We start from the raw sequence: 27748 nt of genomic DNA, 5'->3' as shown, positions 1-27748 counted from the left end.
GACCATAGATTGTTTTGTTAATAAAATAAAAACGGATGTATACCTGTTTAAATAAAATACCTATAAAATAATAATGAGTGATTGTTTGCCAGCTTTGTAAGCCTACCGTTTTCGATGTATTAATGAATGACCAAATTTCGTGTACATACATATTAATGAAACTCAAACTTAAACCAAATGCAATTATACAATATTATACCATTTGTAACATATGCCACATTCATATTATAGATATTTAAAATTATGAGTGTTTTTAACGAGACTGTAATATTCATTAGCTAATTCTTTAGAGTCCTCGGAAAATTCATTTGTTTTCCTCTTTTGCCTTTTTCAACCCCAAGCGAGGGGACAGTGGATGGGGTGGATGGGTGGATGGGTGAGTGGGTGGGTTGTAGTAAACGTCAGTCACCTCTCACATAAATTTCCCCCGTTCAGAGGTGACTGGGAGTCGTAAACAACTCTCACCCGGGCCAGTCCTCCCAGTTGATATATCTCGTCGTGCCCAAATGAGATCTCCAACAAGAAAACTCGCACACTTGCCTCTTGCAAAAGTAAACTGAACCGAGAAGATAGGGGGGTACTTCCTCAACAATACATACATACATATATTCTTACCCGTACAGTTCGTGTACGTTTTGAAGAATGCATAATTGACTTTTCGGCAGCGAACTAATTTAGTTCGGTCGTGGCCCCATCTGCATACTATTAGCTCGCTTTATGCATTTTTTATCTTGGCCGATATTGCGGCATTAAAATTTGAATAAAAAAGTGTTTTTTCAGCGGGACGCGCGCGCTTTATGAAAGTGGCCCCGAAAGAGCGCAGGTGCAATTAATATGCCCCACGGATAAGGGCAAGGGAAGGGAGAGTACAAATTTAGGCGTCCTAGTTCACCTGAATGCGCTGAAATTATCATACGAAATTTGCCCAATTATATTACAGCGATGGTTCAGTAGATATGTATGTACATATGTATTGTAGATCTGAAAAACCTAATTAGAGTCAAAAAGTTCATACAAAATGTACAAATATGCTTAATTATTATTATTATACTGGACTTAAAGTTTCAAAACATATTATTTTGGTGCACATAGGAGTACATATTTTCATAATGGTGCATAATAATAGTAGTTGCGACATTAAAAATAGATACATGTGTACATATAGCAGCGTGGACTAGTGGTTAGGATATGCGTATGTATGCTTTCGAACATTGTGGTCACGGGTTCGAGTTTCAATGGTTGCTGCTGGCCAGACCTTGGGTTGTGACTCCATGTTGATCGTTTCCTATCAGAGTTCTCCAATCTATCTGGTTTTCATTGAAACGATTTTTACCATCACAAATTAAATTAAAATAGCAACGGGTCAGTCACGTAGTTAGTCAGGACGATAGGCGTTCGAATGTAAAATGGTAAGACCATAGGAGAGATGGCTAGACGAAATTATAAAAATGTATGGAATGAGATGAGAGATGAGAGTTTCTCAAAACACAGACGAATGAAATGATCTTGGAGAGGCCGTCATCCAGAATTGGGTGGTGAATGGCTGTGAATGATGATGATGATGATGAAGCAATTATGGCGTTTTAAAAGAGTATTAGTATCCGTTGATCAGATTATTTATAGTTAATGAATGCAACTATTGTTTATTACATACATACATACATTACATGATTCATTATGCGAATGGCCTCGACAATGGTTAAAAAATGCTTCTCTGTTGTTTTTATTTCCGCGAAAATCCCAAATTCTGTTTTCAACGGTTTCAAACATTATTTGGCAAAATATCTACTTTCATTCAAATCAACACATGGTACATTGTAGATATATTACAATCTGAATAGGGTAGATTGTACCTGTATACATTCATTGCAATTACCAACTATGCTTTAAATAGAATGTGTGTATTGAATTATATTATATATGTTTATAGTTTTTGATGTTTGAATTGCAGATCACATCCTTTGATGGACTCGGCGGTGACTCACGAGAGCGAAAAGCCAGTCTACTATAAGAGAGATCTTTTGTTCATGAAACTAGTGGTGGACAAGCTCAAAGTGGACATGAAAAGCACCTTCCTGGATTACACGGTCTACTATGCTGGAACCAGTAAGTTTCTTTATACACTTACAATAGTGCTCGTTTGCCATATAGACACGTAAAATCCCTTACTTAAACACATGGCGGAAATATTTAGGTCAAATTTAATACAATCGTGTATGAACATATGTGAAAAACACATTTTCGCAAGATTTTTCATCGTATTTGAATAAAAGTGTACGAAAAGTTAACGATCCATAATAATACGTTCAAGACATGTATGTATGTAAACGTACTTCAATACATTTCAATGTCATTACTTTTATTTTTACATTAATTTAAATACATTCATATATGTACCTACATACACATACGAGGCATATTAAAATGTATCAGAATATATTTATATATAATAAACCTGCATTTCGAAATTCTAATGTTTTATAATTACATATGTAGTGTGCTTATATATTTTTTTCGCATTCGTGATCAACTCTCATAAACCGCTCAAGCTAATTATATCGATATTATGATTGCTAATATCAAATTTGCTCTCGATAAAATACTAAATATACATCAATTTTTACAAACACTAGTATATGACTAGGGATTGTAATACTGGTATATCGGTTTACCGGTAAATCGGCAAAATTTCTCCATCGGTAAATACCGGTAAATTATAACATTTTCCGGCAATTCCGAGAAACTATTTTATCGTGAATTTAGTACATACATGTATAGGAATATAATTGCATAATATTCAAAATTGATGTAAATGGCGTATTGTAGATGAGGTGGTATGGAATTTGTTTATTTTCAGTATTTGTATCTATTCAAATCGATAAATTCACTAGCAACACAAACCAACCAAATCGTACCATCCAATAGACTCTCAATAAAATAATAAATATACTTTTCCATCAATTTTTCTATATACTAGTATATTACTAGGGTTTTGCCTGTATACCGGTTTACCAGTAAATCGGCAAAATTTCGCCATCGGTAAATACCGGTAAATTATAAAATTTCCCAGTAATTACCAGAAACTATTTTATCGTGAATTAAGTACATACATATATGTATACCTATAGGCATATAATTGATTAGTATTACAATAAAAATTAATGCAAATGGTGTAATGTGGATAAGGTGGTCTGAATTTTTTTTTTATTTTCAGTATTAAATGTGGCAATTTCAAATTGATAAATTAATTTGCAACACAGATCAACCAAATCGTAACATATGCTTAAAAAAGGTAGATTGTTTCAATTATGATTGAAACTTTCAAATGCTCCAAACTATAAATACATAAATTTATTGGTTTAAAATAAAAATAAAATTTATATATTATTACGAATTTATTTTAACGCATTTATAAGACATCATACGCTTGAGATTTTTTTTAAATTATTTACGAATGAACCTAGGTTAAAGTTTTTTGAAAAAGTAACCACATACGGTTATCGAATCCACAAAACAAATTTTTTTCATTTACCGGTAAATACCGGTATACCGGTAGTAGGAAAAATCATTTACCGTGTACGTACCAGTTCATGAAATCTGACGGTAAATTATAATCCCTATATATGACTCATACAATTTTTTCAAAGAATTATAATATCTCTCATACACATATCGAAATAATATACCTATTGGGTGGTGGGTGGTGGAGGGGGGGGGGGTTGGTTATACCTACATAAGTGGCCGGCTACCCGTTCATATTTTCATTTCGGATATGTTTTTCTGGTCGTAAAACAAGTTCGGGGCAATACGTATAGTTAGCGTTGTAAATCAGGCCGCGTTTAATAGCCGTTTCGTGCGGAAGTTCGTGCCGTTCTTCCCCTCCGTATTGAACGGGGTGGAGATGATCGTGCTGTGTGTATACTATATAATATATGCCCCGTGTATTATATATGCATATATGTAAGTATACCTGCCATATCGATTCGGGTTCATTTATTTATTCATCAATTTTCCAGCGCCGTTTCACATTACGAATTCTGACCGTTTTTTCAACTCGTTGCTCGTTCGGTCCGATCGTCAAACGTTGCACTATACTACGTTCACGGTTCAATGGCCTTCGTCAGCTTGATCACATTTCTATAGCATTTTTCATTTTAGAACACAATCAGTGAATTGATTAAAAACTGTGTTAGCTATAAATTTTTTTATAGTTTTGTATCATTGTGCCATTGGTCTACATATATAAAAATAAAAGAATAAAATCGTTAAAATGAACATATGAAAAAACAAACAATAAAATATATCAACCAAATAGGGAATTTCTTGCATCCTCAGCCAGTACCAAATAGGTATATATTATCTATATATATATATATATATATAAAATTGAATGTCTGTTTGTCTGTCTGTCTGTCTCGTATAGGCTCCTAAGCTACTCTAGGATTTGGAACTTTCAGGATTTGTTGTATGCATATCCGGGAAGATTACTGTGAAAAAAAAACGGGAAAAAACCTCTTAATAATAATATTTGTAATTACGTTTTTACCGACAAAAAAGTATGAAGCGTCATCGTGTAGGCAACCGGAACGGGAATTGCATGCGTTATTGTGGCATTACAACGCATGGCGGGTTCAGCTATACATTATAAGTGTTGACTATTGAAAAAACATGTGACGATTGATTCCAATACTCACTTTGAGCACAGCAATACTAGATTTTGAGTTAAAGACCGCGATAGCCAAAAAAGTGTAAAAATTGTGCATTTTTTTAAACGCTCATATCTCGTAAACGATCGCGACCCAAAAAAATCATTATCATATTCGAATTGAGTGGATCAAACTTATTAAAGATAGATTAGTCTTTGCTCTGTTAATTTTTTTTGTTACTCAGTGTAATTAATCGTGCGTGGCCTTCCACGCGTTTTTTTATTATTATTTAATTAAAAATAAGATAAGCTTATATTTCAATCAAAATAAATTATTTCTTAAATTAAAATTTCATACAATAAAATTCGAACTTTAGAATCAAAGCAAACGTTTATGACTGACTGCAAAATGAAAAATTTCAATTAAAAATTCAATCTAAAATTCTTTTGGTTATATAAGTCGTCGTTTTAATATATAAAAATTCACACAATAAAAATTATTCTTTGTTTTAAAATTTTATTTATATTTCGTCGTCGTACGAATCTTTTGATCGTTAAATAAACGAATCCTTTGATTAATTTATTTTTTATATTCTCCACCACAAATGAATCCAAATTTTACGTGCTGAGCTACCTTTTACTACATACATATATTCGTTCAAAACGACACATTTACATATACAGCACATCTAAAAATGTCGTCTTAAACGAAACCAGAACTATTTCAATTCAATCCACACTATAATCATCCGACACTAAAATAACAATTTAACCCACGCATCCGCTATTTGTATAACTATATAGTCCCACTTTTGATATGGTCACACTGATGCACCCTATACATACATACAAATATATATTATAAACATACATGCGATCAATCTTTCCCCGGAGATAATTATTTATGAATTAAACCCCGCTTCCGTGTGAGGCCTCCTACAGCTGCATTATAACTGATAACGTTTAAAATGACATTAGTCATAATGACCGTGTGTAAATGGATAATGACACGTACATTGTTGAAGCTCAAAAGTCAACTTGAATCATCTTCAAATCAATATACATACACACATCCCTATGTACATATATAAAAATTGAACAGTTTCTCTCTATGCGGTTTATCGCCCGTTGTTAAATAATGCGGTTTCCTAGTTTAATGTGATATGATTAAATTCATCCCTCCCAAAGGAGCGATATAATTATCTTAATTAATAATATAATTTTACCCTCGTCGTTTGAATGATACGACTCTCATAAATATTCATCGACAATTTAGGCCGTTTTAATGCTCAACTTTAAAAGGTCGTTTGTACTTCTGCGCAATTAATAAGCCGATGGACGCATAAATTAAAAGCGGCAACTTACTATTTGAAGTTTTAATAGTTTGAACGTAATTATTATAATCCTCTCTTTGATGATTAATTTTGCATACCTACTTTAATGTACATGCCTATATCAAGTATCATATAAATTAAATTAACCGTTCGAGACAAAACTATTATAATATTATATAATCTGTGTGTACCTAAATTTATGTAGAATTACTGTCTGTGATCATTTTGTCTTCATGACATTTGATAGTGTGTACTTAAGAACGATTTATATATATAAAAATCGAATTTAAAGATTCAGTATCGAATTACATACAAACAAGTCAAAGCCTTGTATAAATCTACTGTTATATCTAGAAAAATGCCCAAAAAGCAGCGATAACTTACGATAATTGAACTTAGTCATTTACAATTCACCAATAACACTGAGCAACTATAAAAATTGCCGGATAAGAGACTGGTCAATCTTTACTTTAAATTTGATCCAATGAATTCGAGTATGACAATGATTTTTATTGGCTTGTCTCGATTATGAGATATGAGCGTTAAAAAAAATGCGCAAGTTTTACAAAATTTTGTCTTTTGCAGTCTTTAGCACAAAATCTAGTATTGCTGTACCCAATTTTTTTGTTTTCATACATAATGTATATACTAAGAAAGCCCAACGGGTAAACTCCAATGCGCCTTTCTATCCAATTACATATACATATGTATTGATAACAATTACATCATAGAGACGTCTATCGATAAATTTGATAATTTTTTATGTATCAACAAATTTCGAGAATGTCATTAACTTGAACTTTTGCGAGAAACAGGAAAGTTTTCCAATTTGGTCGAACCGTTTCAATAATGTCGAGATAAATTGGAAAACTCTGATTAGGAAACGATCGATCTGGAGTCACATATCCATGGTCTGGCCAGCAAACACCGGGCCAGGGAACGAACCCATGACCACTTAGTTGAAAGCATTGACGAAAAATAACTCCAATAACATGAAATCTTGATTTTTGATTTTACCTACATATATTGTATATACACACATATGTATGCAGATATTATTTTATATATTGAAACACTTGCATGATGATATTTTTTATATGTATATGCATATCGACCCAAGTACTGCATATGTATATTATATGTTATTAAAAATGCCAGTTATAAAAATTTATTCAAGTTTTTGATTATATATCAGTATATGTATATATGTATGTATATATAAGGTTTGTAGACTACATAGTTTTACATAAATTAGATCTTCAAATCCGGTACAACATATCATAGAGGCAAAACTGGCAACATGCCGAAAGTGTTTCACATAGACGTAAAAATTCACAACATGAATTCGACACGGGAATAATATTACAATAAATATCAAATTTACGAAAAACGAGGAAATATTTTATTTTTACATACACATATATAGCAGGAAAGCCAAACCCCATTGCGCCTTCCTGGCCTATTATAAACATCGAGAGCAATATAGAGACATCTATGGTTAAATTATTGATAAACTTACATTTTTTTAGTTTAAATCGTCAAATTTCGAGATGCTAAAAAACTCGAAAGTTTGCGAGACATATATATGGCCAAATTTGCAGCATTTTTATACGATTCAGTGAAATTCAAAATGATGAAAACTCGAAAATTGAGAAAAATAGGTCTAGGTTGCCAATTTGGTGGAACCGTTTCAAAGAAAATCAGATAAATGGCAAACTCTGATAGGAAACGATCGACCTTGAATCATAAACCAAGGTCTGTCTAAACAGCAACTACATATGTATGTTCGAAGCATATATGTATGTATGTATGTATGCTAACCACCAGTCCACGCTTCTGGTTATTGTAATATAATATACATATGTATATTATTTATGCTGCTGTTTGTGGTTACGTACATTTTTCTTGGGTATATTTCTTACAACATTGAATCAAACTACAAAAATTGATTGCTATAATTGTACATAATAGATTGGATTAATCACTTTTAAAACCCAAAATATTTGATGAACTTAATTAAATTTTACCCTCTATATAAATCAATTTGATTAACAATTTGCCACTCCTCTCGCCTGGATCTCATCTTATCTCAAACGATATAAAAATAATCAAAAAAAATAATAATACGCCTACGTCAGTCAACACGTTAACGACCGCGCGAGCATTAATCTAAATTAATACAACTCTCGCCGGAGGCGTGTCGATCGCTGTAAATAAAACACACGTTTTTAATTGAGTAATAGATCGACTCTCTTCCATATTCCACGCTCACGCACTTGAAAAATTTCATACTCGAGAATCTGAGAATCGAAAACCTACATATGCGTGGGCGAACCTTGCATGTACATAATTTATTTCGAATACGTCGCTGTATATTATGTCCGTTGACATGTTAATACGGGTCCTTTTCGATGTTTTATATTTTTTATTCAATTACGACGTGGGTTTGAACATTGACATTCGATATGACGAATTTCGTGCTCTTCTCGTTGCAACTACCCACTCGATCAATGTAATACGCGCTTAATAGTCGCGAGTACAGCGATCTCATAATCGATCGAATAAATTACATTTTGGAATGTATTATGCGTATTATCTTGGCTCATATATCTTAAGTTATAATGCTTGTACCTTAATGTTGTCAGTTATTAAATTGTTGAAGTAAATATTGATTTTTTCGACTGCTTTATTGACACCATTGTAGTGTTCAACACAGTGGTGTAGTACTAAATAATAAGTGAAAGTAAGAAGAGGTTAGTAATAAATAATCAGGGCGATGTTTAATTTTTATGACCCCCCCTCTTTTTTCATCACTTAAAAAATAGGTATCCTAATATTGGTAGTTCAAATATTTATTAAAAAAATCGAATGCTAATTAACAAATATTCTTGTTGAAATTATGATGTTTTTTATATTTGCTAAAAACTTCATAATAATAAGTAACATAATAACTAAAAGAAAACAAAAATATAGAAAAGATATTGGAAAAGAAGAATTAAAAAAATCTTCAAGTTAAAGAAAGACTTCTAGCTTGTTTTTAAAAATATTATGGTTTTCAGAATTCACTACATTGTTAGGAAGATTATTTCAAACTTTAAACACTCTGTTTGAAAAGAAGGAATTTCTGATCAATTTATTCGATTTTTCTTTTTGGAGTCTGAGAGTGTGACCTCTAAGATGAGTGTTTTCATTGAACGTAATGAGTTTGGACATAAGACAATTATGATGATTATTTATTATTTTAAAGACTTCGATTAAGCCGCCTCTTATTCTTATCGTTCAATTTTAAGTTTCAAAAACACTAAACATCTGTTATTATATATTCAACACGTGGTATTTAAAACTTTCCATGCAATCAATATATGTATGTATGTATGAGCCGCTATATTTGAAAGTGGCAGTAGTCTTATTTCCAAATTCTTTTCCAAAAAAAGAATTTCTGTTTGACTTCATTCACAAATTGTTCACTTATTTTAATTCGATATGTCCAGAATCTCGGAAAAGCAGAATAAATGTATTACACGCCACCAGTATTATTAAATAATGTTAAACGCAAAACATTATATTGAATGTTTTGTGACATATTTCTCGGAATGAACTTTAAAGTAGACTTTCCAAAAGCCACTTTCAAATATAACGGCTCATATATGTATGTTTTTACTACACTCTCACGTTTATGCTAGCTTAAATGTGCCTTTATATAGTCTAGTCTTTATATATGTATTCCAGAAGCGCAATCCGCAATATTTGCTCGTTGTTCAATTAACCCCATTACTACCCGAACGGACGGGGCGTGTTCAATCAGTCAGCCTCTCGATTCTAAGAGCGTTTGCGAATCTTCAATGAGAAGATTGAGAACCGACTCGGAGACCAACACGCGACTTTCCAACGACAAATTAAATCTAACACATACGCTTGTTTGTTTACCCGCTATATCGGATTTCTCGGCGTGTCTCGTTTAGTTTGCTGCGTCTCTTGACGGTATTCAAGTCAGGTTTCGCACACCTAGGGAGTGATCCACTATCCCTTCTGTGTACGCCTCCTCCCTCTATCCTACCCGTCTCGTGGCTAATCCGCGTGATGTGCCCTAATACAATTAGCGGTGTTGTAGCAGCCCTAACGAGCCCTCGTGAGCCCTTACTGTACGATCGCGTCGCACATACATATTAGTCCTCGTGCGCTTCGAATTTTCGACCAACAAAATTGAATGAATCAGTCGTGTAACGTTTATGATGCCTTGCACATTCTAAGAAGAGACAATATGCTTCGATACTTTGGAAATAAAAGCACATAAAACGCGCATGAACATGCGATAAAAATATAGAAAACAGACTGACACGTTCTGGGGGGTAGTTTATCTTTTAAAAACATTGATTAGGATCATGAAAATTCAGTCCACATACCAATCAATATTTATTTATTTTATTTATGTCATATAGAGACAGAGAAATAAGGGCATTCGTTTAATTTTTAATCTTTATATCACTTAATAAATTCGAACGACATTTTGATCTCAGCACTTGCCGCACTGTGATGGATAGAGAGTGCCCTGGACCTATATTTTATTTTATTTCTCCAAATTTACTGAATGCAGGGTCTTTGTATTTTATGTATTCCTCATCAACACCTCTATGATTCTAATTATGCAATTACGAAATATAAACATTGATCAATATCAAAAAAGATAATTATTTTCGTGCGGTCTCTAGTACGTGAGCCTCGAATGCACTTATTTTATATTTTTCGACATTTAATACATGCTATTTAAATAATTATCCTCGCAGATTTTGCATTATTTTAACTTAAAACACACATTTTTAACTGGACGCTTGGAGTCCAACACACAGTGATTAATGATTTTTTTAGACAAGTGCTAACATTGGAACGATGGACTTGAGAGACTCGTAGAACTGTTTATTATTTATTACACTAATTGATTCGTTCTGATGTTTTGACTAATAGAAATGAAATAGAGGTACTGACTGACTATCAAATTGAAGGTGCGGTTTACATACATACATAGCCAATTCAAATATTTACTCTCCTCGATTTTTTATAGTTTTATTCCCGCGTGAACATTCCAAATTAGAGTATAAAAGTATAGAAGATGCGGGGTTTGTAACAAAATGTATCAATTAAGTCACCGTGCCATTTATATGTAAAGTTTCAATCATGGTTTAACTAAATCAAATTATTATAAATATATTTAAATATCTGAACCTTAATATAAAAAAAATGTCTATTTGAAAGTATGGGAAAGATCGTATCATATTTTTAATGCTAGAAATTCCTATGCCATTTAATGGAAAACGGATGAGATACATACATACATATATGTATAATAGGTACATGTAAATTTATATATACATATACGTCAATATGATATAATAAATATGTCAATATGATAAAATAATACTTTTTCAGACACTTCTTATCCAGATATGTATTTATAAATAATATGTGTAGTTTTATTTTATATTTACATATATGAAGCGTAAAGTTTGAAAAATAACATCGAACGTTTCAATGTACAAACATGTGTACTAATATGTTGTGTTCAGAGTTTGAAATTTATTTTCATTCTCCCATAAAACATATTTAACATATATTACTTTTTATTATAAAATAAATGTTTCTTTTTATTCGATATTTTAGTAAATAGAAAATATGTGAACAAAACTGATGACTGTTGTAGTAATAATAGACCAAAATATAGTATATACGCATCTATAATATATGTACATATTATATATATATATATATATATATATATATATATATATATATATATATATGTAGAATTGATTTTTAAACGAGCCGAGATAGAGTGTGTGTGGTATGCCTGGGAAAGACCGGATGCGTGTTGTTATGGTCACTTGTTGGAGAACGAGCCCGAAGATATGTGTTAATAAATACATAGTTCTGACTTAATCTGTGCGTTTCACTTGGAATCCTTCACATCCGGATCCTATATTTGGGGGCTTTGTCCGGGATGCCTGAAGACATTTCGAGTGACAGCCAGAAGCGGTCAGACGACGACGCGGAGTTTTGACAGTTGAGGTTAGGACGCGCGCGCGATGACGAGAATGCGGAAGCCCGTGACGTCGGTGACGTCACGTCAGCGAACACGCCACACGACGATGATGATATCCAAGACGATAGCGCCAATGTCAGCGTCAGTTTTACGTCGGCTAACTGTCGTGGAGATGCAGAGGTTCGCGGACTTAGACGAAGATGATGACGACGACGATGAAGAGGAAGAAGAAGACGAAGTGCCATATTTTGACAGAGACAAATTCGAGACTTACGCGCCACGGTTTAAGGGGATTGGCGGTGTGCCAATCAGCCGGTGGATTGAGCACATGGAAGAATTTGCGAAGTTCTTCCACTGGACGCCCCTGGAGCAACTGGTCTACGGGAGAATATATTGCGTAGGAACAGCGAGAATGTTCCTGGATTCAGAAGGGATAATTATATCATGGACTATCCTTAAGCAGAAGCTGATAGAAGAGTTCCAGTGGGATGACGAAGAGCTCGTCTTTGAAGAACGAGAAATGCTTGCTCAAGCAGAGCCCATTGACTCCGATTCAAGTGGGGCCGGTGAAACACCAGACGACGAACCCAGGGTGACGGGGCCCGTGAGAAACCGTGAAAACCGAGAAAGACTGAGTTCACGATGCTACAATTGTGGTGGACGTGGTCATTTAGCAGCCGACTGTAGGTTTAAGACGAGAGGAACTCGTTGTTTCAATTGTAACGAGTTTGGGCACATATCAGCTCAATGTAACAGCACCAAAACAAAGACTGTCTTGACAATACAAGAAGAAATAAGAGAACCAGTCAGTATTCCAATACAAGAAGAAATAAGAGAACCAGTCAGTATTCTAACACAAGAGGACGAGGCGAACATGGCTGATGGAGATGTAAACATGGCCGATGTAAGTGTGAACAGTGATGGTTTGCACAGAAAAAGACCTTTGCAGCAACGGGCTTCACGAGAGATGTCTGCTCAAAGAGAACTCATTGTTTCCAATAATGAAGAGGACGATGCGAACATGGCTGATGGAGATGTAAACATGGCTGATGTAAGTGTGAACAGTGATGGTTTGCACAGAAAAAGACCTTTGCAGCAACGGGCTTCACGAGAGATGTCTGCTCAAAGAGAACTCATTGTTTCCAATGATGAAGAGGACGATGCGAACATGGCTGATGGAGGTGTGAACCTGGCTGATGGAAGTATGGACGGTGATGGATTGCAAAGAAGAAGACTTTGGGACTACGGAGACATACCGTTTTCAAATACAGATGAACCACCCGATGATCAATTTGGAAAAGGATCTAAGGATTATAGTCATTTGAAGAATTCTGAAGATGAGAATAAAGAAAAGGAAAAACATAAAGACAAAGAGAAAGATATGGCTAAATCACAAGAAGGATTAAGGGACCCAGTCAAAATTTCAACACCAAAAGACACTGTATTCACTTTCAAGCTCGGTCGTAGTCGGATTGATGTTAATTCAATGGAAAAGAAAATAGAACCATGGATTGAGAAAAGACTTACTGGATGTATCAGTGAGCTAGAACCAATATGTGTTGACTTCATTTATGGTAAATTACTAGCAGAAAATCTGTGGGGTGACGGCAGATTCATCGGATGCTCACGGAGAATCGCCGAGGGCATTGGATAGAATTTAAGTTGTACCGATGGAAGTGAAGTGTGCGTTTGTGAATTAGAGATATAAGATAAGTTGAAGTATGGCCGAGATACGAAGAATGTTTTATGTTATTTAAGATTATGTTTTAAGTTGTACCGAGGGAAGTTAAGTGTGCGTTTGTGAATTAGAGAATAAGTGAAAGACCTGGAGGGTTTTTAGTTAAGCCTTACTTGTAATTTGATGATTGAAAAATGTAATGTTTTATTGCTTATTCTAGTATTTTTTGGGAAGTGCTTGGTACATTGAATCATGTTTTAAAATGTGATTGTTTCCGGTGTAAAGATTTAACCTGTCATTGTAAAGGTATTGATTTTAATGTTTTGTATTGCTTGACATAATTTTAAATTGTAATTGTGATGATTTATGTGTAACTTTAATTGTTATGTGTAACTTTATTGAAGATTGAATTGTGTTGAAATGAAAAAATTGATTTGTAGTGAAATGTGTAACGATTAATTTGTTATAATTGTAATTGTTATGTAAATTGTGAAATGATTGATGTATAAGTGTATTGAAATGTAGTTGTGGTGATGATTGTAATTGTGATGATGATTGTAATTGTGATTTAAATTGTAATTGTGACAATTGAAAGCATGTTTAGGAGAATATAAGATGATTTTATGGAATGGAAGATTAAACATTGTTGAGGATGATAGAGGAAATGTTTTAAAAGAATGTAAGATGATACATTGTATAGAGTGGAAAATGAAATGTAAAAGAATGTGAGATGAAACATTGTTGAGGATGATAGAGGAAATGTTTTAAAAGAATGTAAGATGATACATTGTATAGAGTGGAAAATGAAATGTAAAAGAATGTGAGATGAAACATTGTTGAGGATGATAGAGGAAATGTTTTAAAAGAATGTAAGATGATACATTGTATAGAGTAGAAGATGAAATGTAAAAGAATGTGAGATGAAATGCTGTAAAAATATAAAAGACGAAGAATGTCATCCGAGGGCGAATGACAGTCAGGAATGACCGAATGTAGAATTGATTTTTAAACGAGCCGAGATAGAGTGTGTGTGGTATGCCTGGGAAAGACCGGATGCGTGTTGTTATGGTCACTTGTTGGAGAGCAAGCCCGAAGATGTGTTAATAAATACATAGTTCTGACTTAATCTGCGTTTCACTTGGAATCCTTCACATCCGGATCCTATATATATATATATATATATATATACATATATTACTAGTTTTTTTACCCGGCTTCGCTCTGTATTTGTAATATATCGAAAAAATTTGTCGGAAAAACGCAATCGGCGAACAAATTTAACGTCTCTTCAAATCCAACTAACCAGTCATAAACCAACTGTCAACGTGGTTACCAACGAACACATTTCCTTGACAACACAATGGCGCTTCATACTTTGGCTTCGGTAAAATCGTAATTACGAATATTATTATTAAGAGGTTTTTCCCGTTTTTTTTTTCACATTAAGCTTCCCGGACATGCATACAACAAATTCTGAAATTTCCATCGTAATCGGTTGAGTGCTTTGGGAGCCAACACGAAACACACAGACAAAGAGACATTCTTATATATATAATAATAGATAAAGTTCGAAATAATAAAATAAAACCTAATAAAATAAAATAATTTAATATGCAATACATATGTAGGTACTTCTGCCCGTGTATATATGTATACATATGTATATTGGAAGGCTCAGATTTCTTATATTAAATTATAAAAAAATGAATCGCAACATGAGAAGATTTTGCTGAATTTCGTGCGTAATATCAACTAGGAATTTCCAGAATTCGCTTTTCCTCCTTTGAAATATCATACTTTTCCATCTTTTTTCGACCCCTCTCATCCCGATCTTCTTTTATAACTTCAATTACGAACTGCAGCGACTTTTACGAAATTTTATCAAATATTTACGGAGGGGATCGGCGCTTGCGAGATTCGCCTTCAAATATACATTTCGACGGCTACGAGTAAAGTTTTGTCGCGCACTTTCCGTCTACTACTACGTATTTCCTTTCCTTAATTATTTAACGCAATTACATCTACGAGATACGCCTGGTGCAAACGGCTAATGAGTGCCATTGTTGCCTTGGAACGTCGCCTCTTAGACGCCATTTATCTTAATCAATTCCATTAAACGAAATCGAATAGATTTGACTTTTCGCATTTGCATTCTATTATGAAGAACGTCGCCTGTTTATTAACGTTTCGAATTCAAATGTATTCCTGACGAATCGAGGGCGTTCTCTTGGCGAGATGACTTGAGTGCAAAAACGAATCAAATTCAATGCTTTTATTATATTACTAAATTCACAACTGCACACTGACAATTAGATTGTAATTTCGAGCAAATTAACATAACACAATATGTAAATAATTCAAATCAATCATTTAATCATCCAAAATTCAATTTTATATTAAAAATTACATCAATCATATTTATGTAGTATTAAATTTTCATATATTTACACATTAATACATTATGTAAGAACAAAATTTAATCTCACTTTGAATAGATATTGATTATGTATGTTATATATAATTTACATATTGCGCATGTACATACTTTACAATACCGATAATAATTATTTATTTATATTGAATAATTATTAATAATATCTAAAATCTAGCGGAAATATAACAAACAATGTTCGCTTCTTCCATTATAAACCTAAACATATCCTTGGGATATTTTTAATTAGTCAGAGGGATAATTTTGATCCCCTCGGTTCATAGAAAATATTCAACGCTTATATTACATGCCCACCAAATTGGTAATATAAATTACAATCAATATTATCATTCCCTTCTTTTGTGAAAAATAGTTTTAATTTTATAAATTAAAAGAATTCTCTGAAAAATATAATGCAATTACCTAATTCATGTCATAATTATCATCCGAACTATGATTATTATTATCTGCATTTCATCACCTTCGTTTAATCATTTAAAACATACCTATAAACAGTCTTAAATCTGTCTCCATCCCAATTTCCAATATATATTTTAAGTCTAAACAAATTAATAAATGACGATATGTATAATATGCTAGTGCATAAATAGGGTTCAAAATAAGAGTTTTTTTTATATTTTCAGATGTTCTATTTTCTTACTGTTGTTTATTTTCAAAATGTTATTTTTGGGGTATGAAAAATTAATTTTAAATTTTATCCCTCTTTGCAATAAATCCGCACGACCACCGAAATACCATTTGGAAAACCCCAAACTGCCGTCCGCACATAACCGAACACCGATCGTGGTTTCCGCCGCCGAAAAGGCGCAAATTATCCGGTCGTTTTGTTACATTATTAATTCTTGCAACTGCGTAAGCCCGTTTTTCCAACGAGGGATAGTAAAATTCGGAATTTTTGCGCGCATTATACGCACTTAGCGAGCAGCGATCGGAAACGCACCCCATCCGGAAACGCACGCGAGAAAAATCGACCTAATAAAACCCCACAACGGTGTTCGACCGACAAAACGTGGGGTGGTGGTTGGGGGGTTGGGTGTGTGTGTCGCTTTCCGAAAATTCGCATTTATTTTTGTGGTTTAGAAAGCCGGCACGCTGAAGTACAATACGCGCCGATATCATTGTGCGGAAAACATCCCTTACGCACATTACATGGGGTGAAATTTTATATTATTAATAAATCACACCGATTCTTTATGTGCATTTTTTAAATTGATAAAACTTTTGCATATTAATATTTTTTGCGTCATCATTATTCAAAATATTTACATATAAATATGGAACACTATAGAGACTATTTGACTTGTAGATTGTAAGCTTTCAGAGTTTGATTCCGAAATTATGAATCAAATTATAAATACTTTTTATTCCATTTCTAATTCTTTGAGATACGACAGCGAAGAAAAATATTAAATATTAGTATTTGAATTCAAAATTTATTTTTCGATTTTAATCCTCTTAAAAAAATGTGGATGTTTTTAAACCTTTAATGCTTTAAATTTATACTTAAGAATTGATTGGGAATTGAAAAATACAATTTTTCTTAAATTAACTTAACTTAAAACAACAATATAATTCGTCAAATAAGAGAAGTTAAACCTTAAACTGATACATATTTACCTTCCAATTATTTAACACCATTTCCTTCCCACCGCCTCTAAAAAAGCAATGAAAAACCACTTAAATAATTTTATTTAATTTTTATTTTTCGGATAAAAGAACTCTTTCACAATCTAAAAAAGTCCAATTTTTTATCTTTGGCCCACGAGTTTCTCTCATTTTCGTAAGAAGAGATTTTTTTGCATCGCACCACGATAATAAGCCTCGCATATTTGAATACATTCTTTAATATATTCTGCTCTAATTGGAGAAGCAGTTTTGAATCGATTTCGAAGCGAGATTCATTTAAAAATTCGCTCATCTCGAAAAGTTGCATTTTTCCTTTTTTGACAGATGCTAAGCCCTTTGTTATTTATTTATTTTAATTAATTTTCTGGTTGTAGAATGGTTACATCCCCTTCGTTGGTAAATTTCTCTGAAGCAATGGTCTTCCTCCTATAGAACTACAATTTTTCCCTTTTCGGCGATCGACAAAAACTTCATCTTTTCACTAATTAATGCAAACAGTCAATTAAGCTACGCACTGCACGAAAGCCAGAGAGAAGCTGACTTCAAACGTTATTGAGAATTAAAGTTTGGGTCGTGGTGAAAACAGTAGTAAAATTTTTAAAAGATAATTATAAGAAAATTGGACAAAATCAGGCGAACAATGAGTTTCGGTCACGTTGATGCCAGATGTGATTCACTTTGCAATGGGTATATACATATGTATGTATGTGAGTACATTTATACTTCCTTCAATTTTGACGGCAGTTTTTTACGAGGTTTTGTTCTAATGCGGTTCTACAAAATCGGTAATTTCTTTCAATTCATATTCTATGTTCACCTTGAGATCTATTCAGGATGATATAACCAAAAACTACGATTTGTTATACTGAAATTGAAATAATACGCAGACGGGAGTATACATATGTATAATACCATAACTTTACAAAAGTCAATAAATATTATATTTGAATTCAAGTTAAAAATTCCACCAAGCGAAAGTAGTCATCCCAGTACTCGGTACACGGTAAACGTACGTTCATAAAATATTAAAATAGCCCATGAACGAGCGGTAAAGTTTAAAATTTTATTCATCGCACACAATTTCAAGAATATATATAAATGTAATTTGAAATGAAAAATACAATTTCTCGGGTTTTCGTGTGTGCTATTTATATTTGAACAATTGCATTGTGCAGGCGCGCGCATACATAATACGAGCAGTGTAACCCTCCGTTGAAAATGTAATGTGTGGCACACTCGTAAAACGTCTACGACAAAGGGGTTCGCTATCGTTTACCGGTAACGACTGTATCATTACGCTCGTTTAGCCTACCCAAATCCCATACAGAGCAATATTGCACTGGCGAGAGAACGCGGTGCAACCATTGAACTTAGCCCGGTGATAAATTGAATCCATTATCAACACATATGTACATATGTATGGATGTATGCTATACTAAACTAAGTACTATTTAACTCTTATATTTACTTATATTCATTATCGATATAATGAGTGATGTCTATTCGTGTAGTGAGTAAAAGGTTTTCCCTTTGCATTGTTCGTATTATATGTACGTATTTGGAAACGGTAGTGTGTGTTTTGTTTCGTAGACCTGATTGCCACTAATTTGATTGGTGGAGACGTGATCCAGAGCTCGCTTTCTCTGTGGAACCTCTTTCGAATGGGGGGGGGGCAAAGGGCACAGAGAAGGGTTCGGAGAAATCGAAAACTATGGGTTTTATGGGAAACTACCGTTACTCAGTGTATAACGTGAAGACTTGTATACATCAGTAGTATACCTATGTATACGTACTTGTTTTTCAAATAAGACTAATATAATTAGGAAAATGTCTGATATTTTTGGAAGGATTTTAACGTCATTATAAATTTATTCTTTGTTTATCTTTATATAAATTTAACGATGTTTTATGTTGTGGAAAATAGCTCACTGTTCTATAAACGGATCATCTATGTAAAGTCTCTTTCAAAAACATTATAAAATCATACCTCTAATTGAGTCAATCACGGTACAGGAAATAAACGATTATATAGGTATAGTTTTGGGAGACTTTAAGACCGCCCACTCCAATATAAGTGTACTACAGGATAATGTTAAATGGTTGGGTGGCTTTATAGCCTCATAAAACCACAAGAACGCCAATATGACAGGTTTAAACTTCAATATACTGCTTACATTGTTTGAATTCGAATTAATTTAGTACATCTAAGTATACATACATACGTACATATTGTATATGTAGGTACACACGTATAAAATAATATAAAAAATAAATAAAAAGAACACCATTTTATAAAATATTCAATGCATACTATGCATACATACATATTATATGTATTTGTAAGTTTAAGCTCAATCCTTTCTGATGATTTTTTGATTTTTATGATAAAATCTAGTAATATCTATCTAATATGTACATCATTTGGAAGGAGACTTTGTATGTAACTATGTAAGTTTCAAATTGTTTGTACATAACTACATATGTAAGGTAGAATAAAAAAAAGCCTGTATGTATGTATATATGTTAGACCGAATCCATGAAATTGTCTATTACACGCATTCGGCAAGAGAATTGCCGAATGCGTGAAAAATGCAAGCACGTTGCCCAGTTCACGGATTCCGTAAATTCTTTGCCGAATGCGTGAACTGGACAGCGTGTTATATTATAACCAAGTGTCAAAGTGACAGCTGAATAAGAATGTTTAATTTAGTTTAATTTACATATTATTATGTATAATATGACTACATACGTATGTTTCACTGTTAAAATATTGATCAAAATGTATAAAAATGGCATTAATTTATGTATAATTCATATGAGATGATCGAAACATATGTACATATGTAGTCATATTATACATAATAATATGTAAATTAAACTAAATTAAACATCCTCATTCAGCTGTCACTTTGACACTTGTCCACGCTGTCCAGTTCTAAAAAACAACACCGGAGCGCTGCTGTCTATTTGCCGACTCCATGCTTTGAGCAGACAAATTCTTGCCGAATACACGCATTCGCCAAAAAATTTGCCAAATCCGTGAACTGGGCAACATGCTTGCATTTTTCACGCATTCGGCAATTCTCTTGCCGATTACGTGTAATAGACAATTTCACGGATTCGGTGTAACATATATATATGTAGGCGTGATTCACACTACATACTTACATTGATAGATACATATTATATATACATAAATTAATGTCATGGTGGTTTTTTCACATCTTCCTATTTACCTTCAAATGTACCATTACCACGTATTTAATTTGACTACTTTTATTATATTAGTTAATTAGATTTTTTTTTTATATGTATAGAACTCGTATATAACATTTTAAACTTTTAATGTACAAATATATACATGGAAAGGATGTTCGGCCATACAACGTACATATGCATATGTATGTAGGTACATACATATATCATGTTATACTTTCCAGGATCATGTACATTTTCTTTATTTATTTTGTCTTTAGTATATAATACATTTCCCCCTTTGAATAAACACACACATACATACACGAACTGTCCCCTATTAGGATTCGACCAGTAATAGCAGTGGTATTGTTTCACCGTTCAATGGCTGTAACCAGACCACGTATTTGCCGGAGCGTTTTAGTACCGAGGGCACGTGTCCCTCCAGGACAAGCTGGACCACAACGTTAAGCGACCATATCCATCGTTGAAATTGATTCCAGCTTCCTTATATAAACTTGTGCTCGATCGTCTGAAAATTCACCGGCGTTCGACCGGCTGACTTTACAGATGTGTCTATTTTTATTTTTACTTCAAAACATTTTCCCATTATCATATTTCGCGTCGAGGCTTCGATTTCGGTCTATTGAAAAGCTCGCTAATCCGCACACGAGCTTTTGTCGGCCTCCAGCTTTGCAAAGGTGGGAGAGACAAGCAGTGGGGAAAGACACCGATAATCCAGCGACCGCAGAATGGGGTGGCTGGGAGGAAAGAAGGTTGGGGGTGGGAAAAAGAGAAAACGAACCTATGGAGCTGGCGAAGCACTACCACCTTCCGCCCGGTTTCCTCCCCCCCTCTCTCTCTTTCGATCTGGTGATGGCCCCAATCGTCTAATTGTCGTGGATTAGTTATAAGGGTCGGATCCCCGGGGGTGTAGGTCTAACTCCCTCGTCCTCCCGTCGTTCTGATCTACCACCCCTAACGTCGATATACACATATGTTTCTGGGAATAAAAGCGAACGTGTCTATCTACTATTCTAGCCGAGCTTTACCGCAAGCTTAAGCTCGACTCGGGCATTTTCGATTCTCTTCCGAGATTTATACATAGCTATATTGTATTTTATTTCATCAATATTTTTATATAATACCGAAGAAAACAATGTGAGATATTATAACAATTACATTATTTTGACTCAAAAATAATTTCCTAAATATAATAAATTTAATCAATGTTTTTTTAATAAATCGTCTACGTATATATACCAGCAGCATAGATCAATGGTTAGCATGTAATGCTTTCAATTTTGTGGTCACGGGTTCCTTCCCTGGTGTGTGCTACTGGCCAGACGTTGGATATATGACTCCAAGGTCGATCGTTTTCTATCAGAGTTTGCCAATTTATCTAATTTCATTGAAATGGTTCCAACAAATTGGCAACCTTAACCCAATTCTGACAAATGTCGAGCTTTCAGTATCTTTAATTTTGCTAATTTAGAAAAAAATGCTGCAAATTTGTCCGCAGATTACTTCTGAACAATGTTTGCCCATAGTGCCGTGTTTAATGTAAATATATAATTTATAATTATACAGTTTATATAAAATTAGTAATACTTAATCTGTATAGCACACTCGTCGCATTGGAGTACATAATCAGTTAAAACGAGTGTGCATGATTGATTGAATAAAATAAAATAAAAATAAAGGTTTTACAGATTAAAATTAGATTAGTTTACATTATACTCGAATACAAAAATTTTTTAATATGAATTTTAAAACAGTAAAATAAAGAACAACATATTAATAGTTTTTTTGTTTGAAATTTATATTATATGACAGTATAGATTATTAATTCAATAAACTTCATCTGGGTTAATTCGATAAAATTTAATTCATTAAAGTTTACATAAAGAAAAATTACTAAATCAAATGTTTCAAATGTATGTGCCATGAAAGGAATAACCCCAAGGTGTCACATATAGTTAGATTATTATTGTACATAAGTAATAATTTTTCAAACATAACGGTACACAGAATACAATAGAGACATATATGGAGAATCATTTTTTTTTTAATACACGACGAATTTAAGAGAAATACATAATTTAAAAGATTCAACAAATTCAAGATACTAATAACTTGAATTTACGATAAGCTGAGGGGGAGGATACCGATTAATTGGAACATTCTAACATTCTAATCAGAACATTCTAACAGTAGACGGTCGATCTGTGTTTTAATAACCACAATATCTCGCCAGTATTTGGCCAGGACTTGAACCCACGACCTCTCTACTACATAGTATACAATAGCTTTACCAGTGCACTACGTTATGGCTATGCAATAAAAACTACGTTATGGCTATATAAATTATCGAATTAAAATATCATTTACTTCTAAATTGATCGACTACAGGTTTCATAACAGACGAGGCAAAAGAAGGCCTTCAGGGAAGGAATCAAAGATTGATTACTGATAAATAATATTGACTATTCCCTTATCATATTCATTATTATTTCAAACACGTCTGGCTTATTTTTGCACTCCAGTTTTATGAGTAGATGTGAATAGATCTCTTTTGAAGCGTTTCTGCGACACCATATCGAAAATTCCCACAACGCGAAACTCCAGACCGCGATTAAAAATTGAAACCAAACTAACGAAACCTCTCCTTTACGAAACTCTTCGGGGGCCAAATAAAATTACCGGATTTTGGGATTTTCTCCGGTTAGTTGTACGGTTCGAAGGGTCGACCGCGGGGATTCCCTGTCGCACGTGTGTGCGTACGTACCCTGCTCTCCCCAGCGGCGATTGGCGACCCCTGAAAGGGGAGACATAGCATACAAAACTAGCCACTAAATTCGAGCGCACCGAATTTTGCAATTATTTTTAAATCGCCAAACAAACCTCGATAATCCTCGCTTGATTGGTTCAAAACCCATTAAAAATTATGCACATATCAATTGCATTAACACTCACTCTATGTATTCTTAAATTCATTATTCTTTAAAAATTTATTTTTCATTACAAATTTCCATATATCATACACTGATATACACTTATAAATAATAACAAACTTTGCATAAATAAAAAGTTATATTTGATACAAATAGAGTGATTAAATATGGCCATACTCCAAAAAGCGAACGGGTCTATTTGCGCGCCCTCTTTTTCGATTAATTTTTCAAGTCATAATCAAAACTTTGAGGTCACAATGCGCAGATGCATTTCACATTAGATTTCGCCATATTAATATTTTATAAATGCAATTTAAAGCGGCGTGATTTATGCAAAAGGGGTGGCTGGACACGCGCCGCTCTCAAACGCGGAACTAATTTAAAATTTCCTACAGTGCGGTCATCACTGACATATGACTCACCGCATTATTACAAAATTGTATATGCAGGGTCGTAGTTATGGGGTTGAAACATTAAGGCTGTTTAATAGGACCGTTATTCGTTAATGTGACCACGCGATATGACGATTTTCTCATTGTTACAGATGACGGCAAAGTTCACAAGATCGTTCAGTGGACGAAGAACGGAGACAGCCACTCGACTCTGCTGGATATATTCGACATTACACCTGGAGAGTCAATACAGGTAATGGTGTGAATCAAATATGTATTTTAACGTCATAAATATCATGCTAAATATATTTTTATGAATTATTATAGGCGATGGAGATATCACGAACTCACGGCTCGCTATACGTCAGTTCAGACAAGAGAGTCAAGCAATTGCAACTAGTCATGTGTTCTAGAAGATACGATAGCTGTATAAGATGCGTCAGAGATCCCTATTGCGGTTGGGATAAGGATTCAAATGCCTGTCACTCTTACAAGCCCGGGTAAGTAAAAAAAAATACATCAATTCGAGTCAAAATGTAATATCTTATACTAATCGCACTGAATAATTACAGGCTACTGCAAGATGTGGAGAATGAAACTGCCGGAATTTGCGATTCTTCCATAGTGAAGAAGAGTATAACGGTAACTTGGGGACAGAGTTTACATCTTGGCAGTTTCGTCAAGATGCCTGAAGTGCTTCAACCCCAATCCGTCACGTGGTATCATCATTCTAAAGAGAAGGGACGCTATCCGATCGTTTTCAGGTGAGTTTTATTAATTTTTAATAGGAAGTCGTGCTATTTTTTAGATGTTTTATTAATTATTTGCGTTTATTTTCAGTCCTGATAAGTATATAGAGACGTCAGAGCACGGTCTGCTTATCATAGCTGCTACAGAAGCAGATGCTGGAAGATACGATTGCTTGTTGGGTGGGTCGTTATTGTGCTCGTACAACATCACTGTCGATTCACACAGGTATGTAAACTTTTGTATAATATATGGTTAATGTCTAAACTGAATTACACTTTAAAAATCGTCTAGGAATGTTGCAATGCCCTTTAAGACTATCAAAATAGTCAGTTTAATTACTTTGACTATCAAATTGTTATATTTAATATTGCATCCAACTATTTTTAAAAATAACTCATTTGTTTGCCTATGAAATGATGAAATTTTATTGACAAACGGCTGGCATTTTCAAATCATTGTATTTGTCGTATATGAAACTAATAATACGTCCGTACAATGTTTGATCATAGATTTCGAGTTTAATTAAAATATAGAATTAATAATTATTAATGTGTATACTGCACTCGTCGCGTTGGAGCAATATGTTAGAGGAGAGTGCATGATTGATTGAAAAAAATAAAATAAAATTAATCATATGATTACATCAGTGGGTTAAATTTAATATGTGGTGACAAGCTTGGTAGTTCTATAATCAAAAGTTTAGAATTAAAAATAAATTTAACCATTGACCGTATCATACATATACTTACATGTCTTATATCCAATGGGTGTATTTAACAAACCGTATATGGAAAATTGCTAAATATTTTATCGTGTTGTAGGTGTTCACCGCCTGAGAAGAGCAACGAGTATCAGAAGATTTATTCGAATTGGTGTCACGAATTCGAAAAGTATAAATCGGCGATGAAGTCTTGGGAAAGAAAACAAGATGTAAGTACTTCAAACCAACTGTAGTTCATTTTGATAATTTGCTTGTGTTATTTATGATTTTTTTTTCATCTTCCATAGCAATGTGCAAGACAGAACGACTCTAACCAGAACACCCACCCCAACGAAATAGTGTGATAGCTGCTCCAAATGTTCTACCTGCTCTTCGTGTCCGTAATACCAGTCAGCTGCATTCCTATACCGTTCGTCGTATGGACGGTAGACACAACCACGTGGTTGGCTGAAAAACACGAGTAATGTATTACGCATCAAAGCGTAATGCTCAAAATAACTCAAGAGTGCTAAAAATCCAATAAAAAAAAGTAAATTTAAATGAAAAAGGGACGCCTTTCTATGAGCGCGCGCGAGTGATGAAGTGGTCCAAAGTATTTTGAAAACACAAAATAAAAAAAATAAAAAAAACGTTTCCGAACTTTCGAGAGTGAGTTTTCCTCGCATTTTAATTTATCCGGTTTAAAATAAATGGACGTTGAACTAAACGAATTGAAACATATCCGAATAAAATCTGATCATGGACGAATCGCCAATTCGCAACTTATTCTATGATTAAATTGTATATTGGAGAAAATGCTGTATTTTCAAAAACATAATTTGTACTCAAGAATTTAATTTATATTTCTCTAATAGTATATCTCTTTTTACTGTGATATACTTTTTTATAGATGCATATATGTTTATATATATTCACAATTGAAAACGACAATTACTTTCCTTGTCAATATCAACTTACTATTATAAGTAGACATTCTCCAAACTATTGTACTTTCTGTTGTCTGATTATATATAAACATATGCGATAAATAAAAACGTGTAAATTTAATATGTTGTAGTGCTAATTTAATTTTTACTTTATTTTAAATGAAAATTATAAACTTTGCATAAAACAATCATTGTAGATACTGACCATCTAATGTCATAAATTATGTAGTAAAACAAAAACGCATAGGTCATCTTCATATTATATAATTATTCAAATAAAAAAATGTATAAAGCTATTCATTTTTCTATTATATTATATCATATATCAAACTTTGCAACATGTGGAGTATTGAATGAACTTCAGTGGTTGCGCATGATTTTAATAAAATCAGATGTTATAACATATATTTAAAAAAAAAATCATAATAATCATAGCTTTTGGCTTTGATATGTATAAATTCTATTCATCGATTTGCTTACTATAATTACAATTGTTTTTTTTTGTTTATCATATGTTGTTAAAGACAATAGTTTTGCCAAAATTTATATTATACATTCACATACATATATATTATAACGTATATATATCACTCTGTAATACGAGTGTTTTTGCAAAATGTGAATTCGTTGCGCAATAAATCCTAGATATATATTAACGAAAGACATTTGTTAATTATAATAAGGTATATTATTATAAATAATATTGTATACTGAGATTGGTATGATAGCGAGATGGGTACGAAGTGGTTGTATAGCGATTCCTGTTGTACAGTTTTTTTAAGTGCTTAAAAATAATAAGAAGGGTATACACACATCATCCAATTTGTTTCTAATTTAGATCGTAATACCTAATTATTATACATACATATATGTTATTATTATTATTATTAATGATAGTACAATCCTTTGTAAAACGAAACTCGACTCACTTATTTTTCACTGTCGATATTTTATTATCATACATATTTATATACAAATATGTATAATATGAATGGTGCATTTATTATGTTAGTATGATTTAATTTTCAATGAATACTTTTT

At 33.2% G+C, this 27748-nt stretch overlaps 1 protein-coding gene across 2 annotated transcripts in view; it reads left to right on the top strand.

Moving 5' to 3' along the window:
- The window catches only part of Sema2a (Semaphorin 2a), a 512925-nt gene extending 486544 nt beyond the window's left edge, over positions 1 to 26381 (top strand). For both annotated transcript variants that reach the window (XM_077428031.1, XM_077428030.1), the window contains 7 exons: positions 1952 to 2106; positions 24463 to 24563; positions 24638 to 24810; positions 24883 to 25074; positions 25151 to 25285; positions 25882 to 25990; positions 26069 to 26381. In XM_077428031.1, the coding sequence (XP_077284157.1) occupies positions 1952 to 2106; positions 24463 to 24563; positions 24638 to 24810; positions 24883 to 25074; positions 25151 to 25285; positions 25882 to 25990; positions 26069 to 26125 (922 nt within the window). In that variant the 3' untranslated portion in view covers positions 26126 to 26381. The remainder of the gene's footprint in view (positions 1 to 1951; positions 2107 to 24462; positions 24564 to 24637; positions 24811 to 24882; positions 25075 to 25150; positions 25286 to 25881; positions 25991 to 26068) is intronic.
- Positions 26382 to 27748: the final 1367 nt, after the last annotated feature.

This window comes from Arctopsyche grandis, chromosome 3 (assembly GCF_051622035.1).
Source record: "Arctopsyche grandis isolate Sample6627 chromosome 3, ASM5162203v2, whole genome shotgun sequence".
Classification (NCBI taxonomy): Eukaryota; Metazoa; Arthropoda; class Insecta; order Trichoptera; family Hydropsychidae; genus Arctopsyche; species Arctopsyche grandis.
Note: the sequence above shows the minus strand (reverse complement) of the source record. Positions and strands in the feature narration are given on the sequence as shown.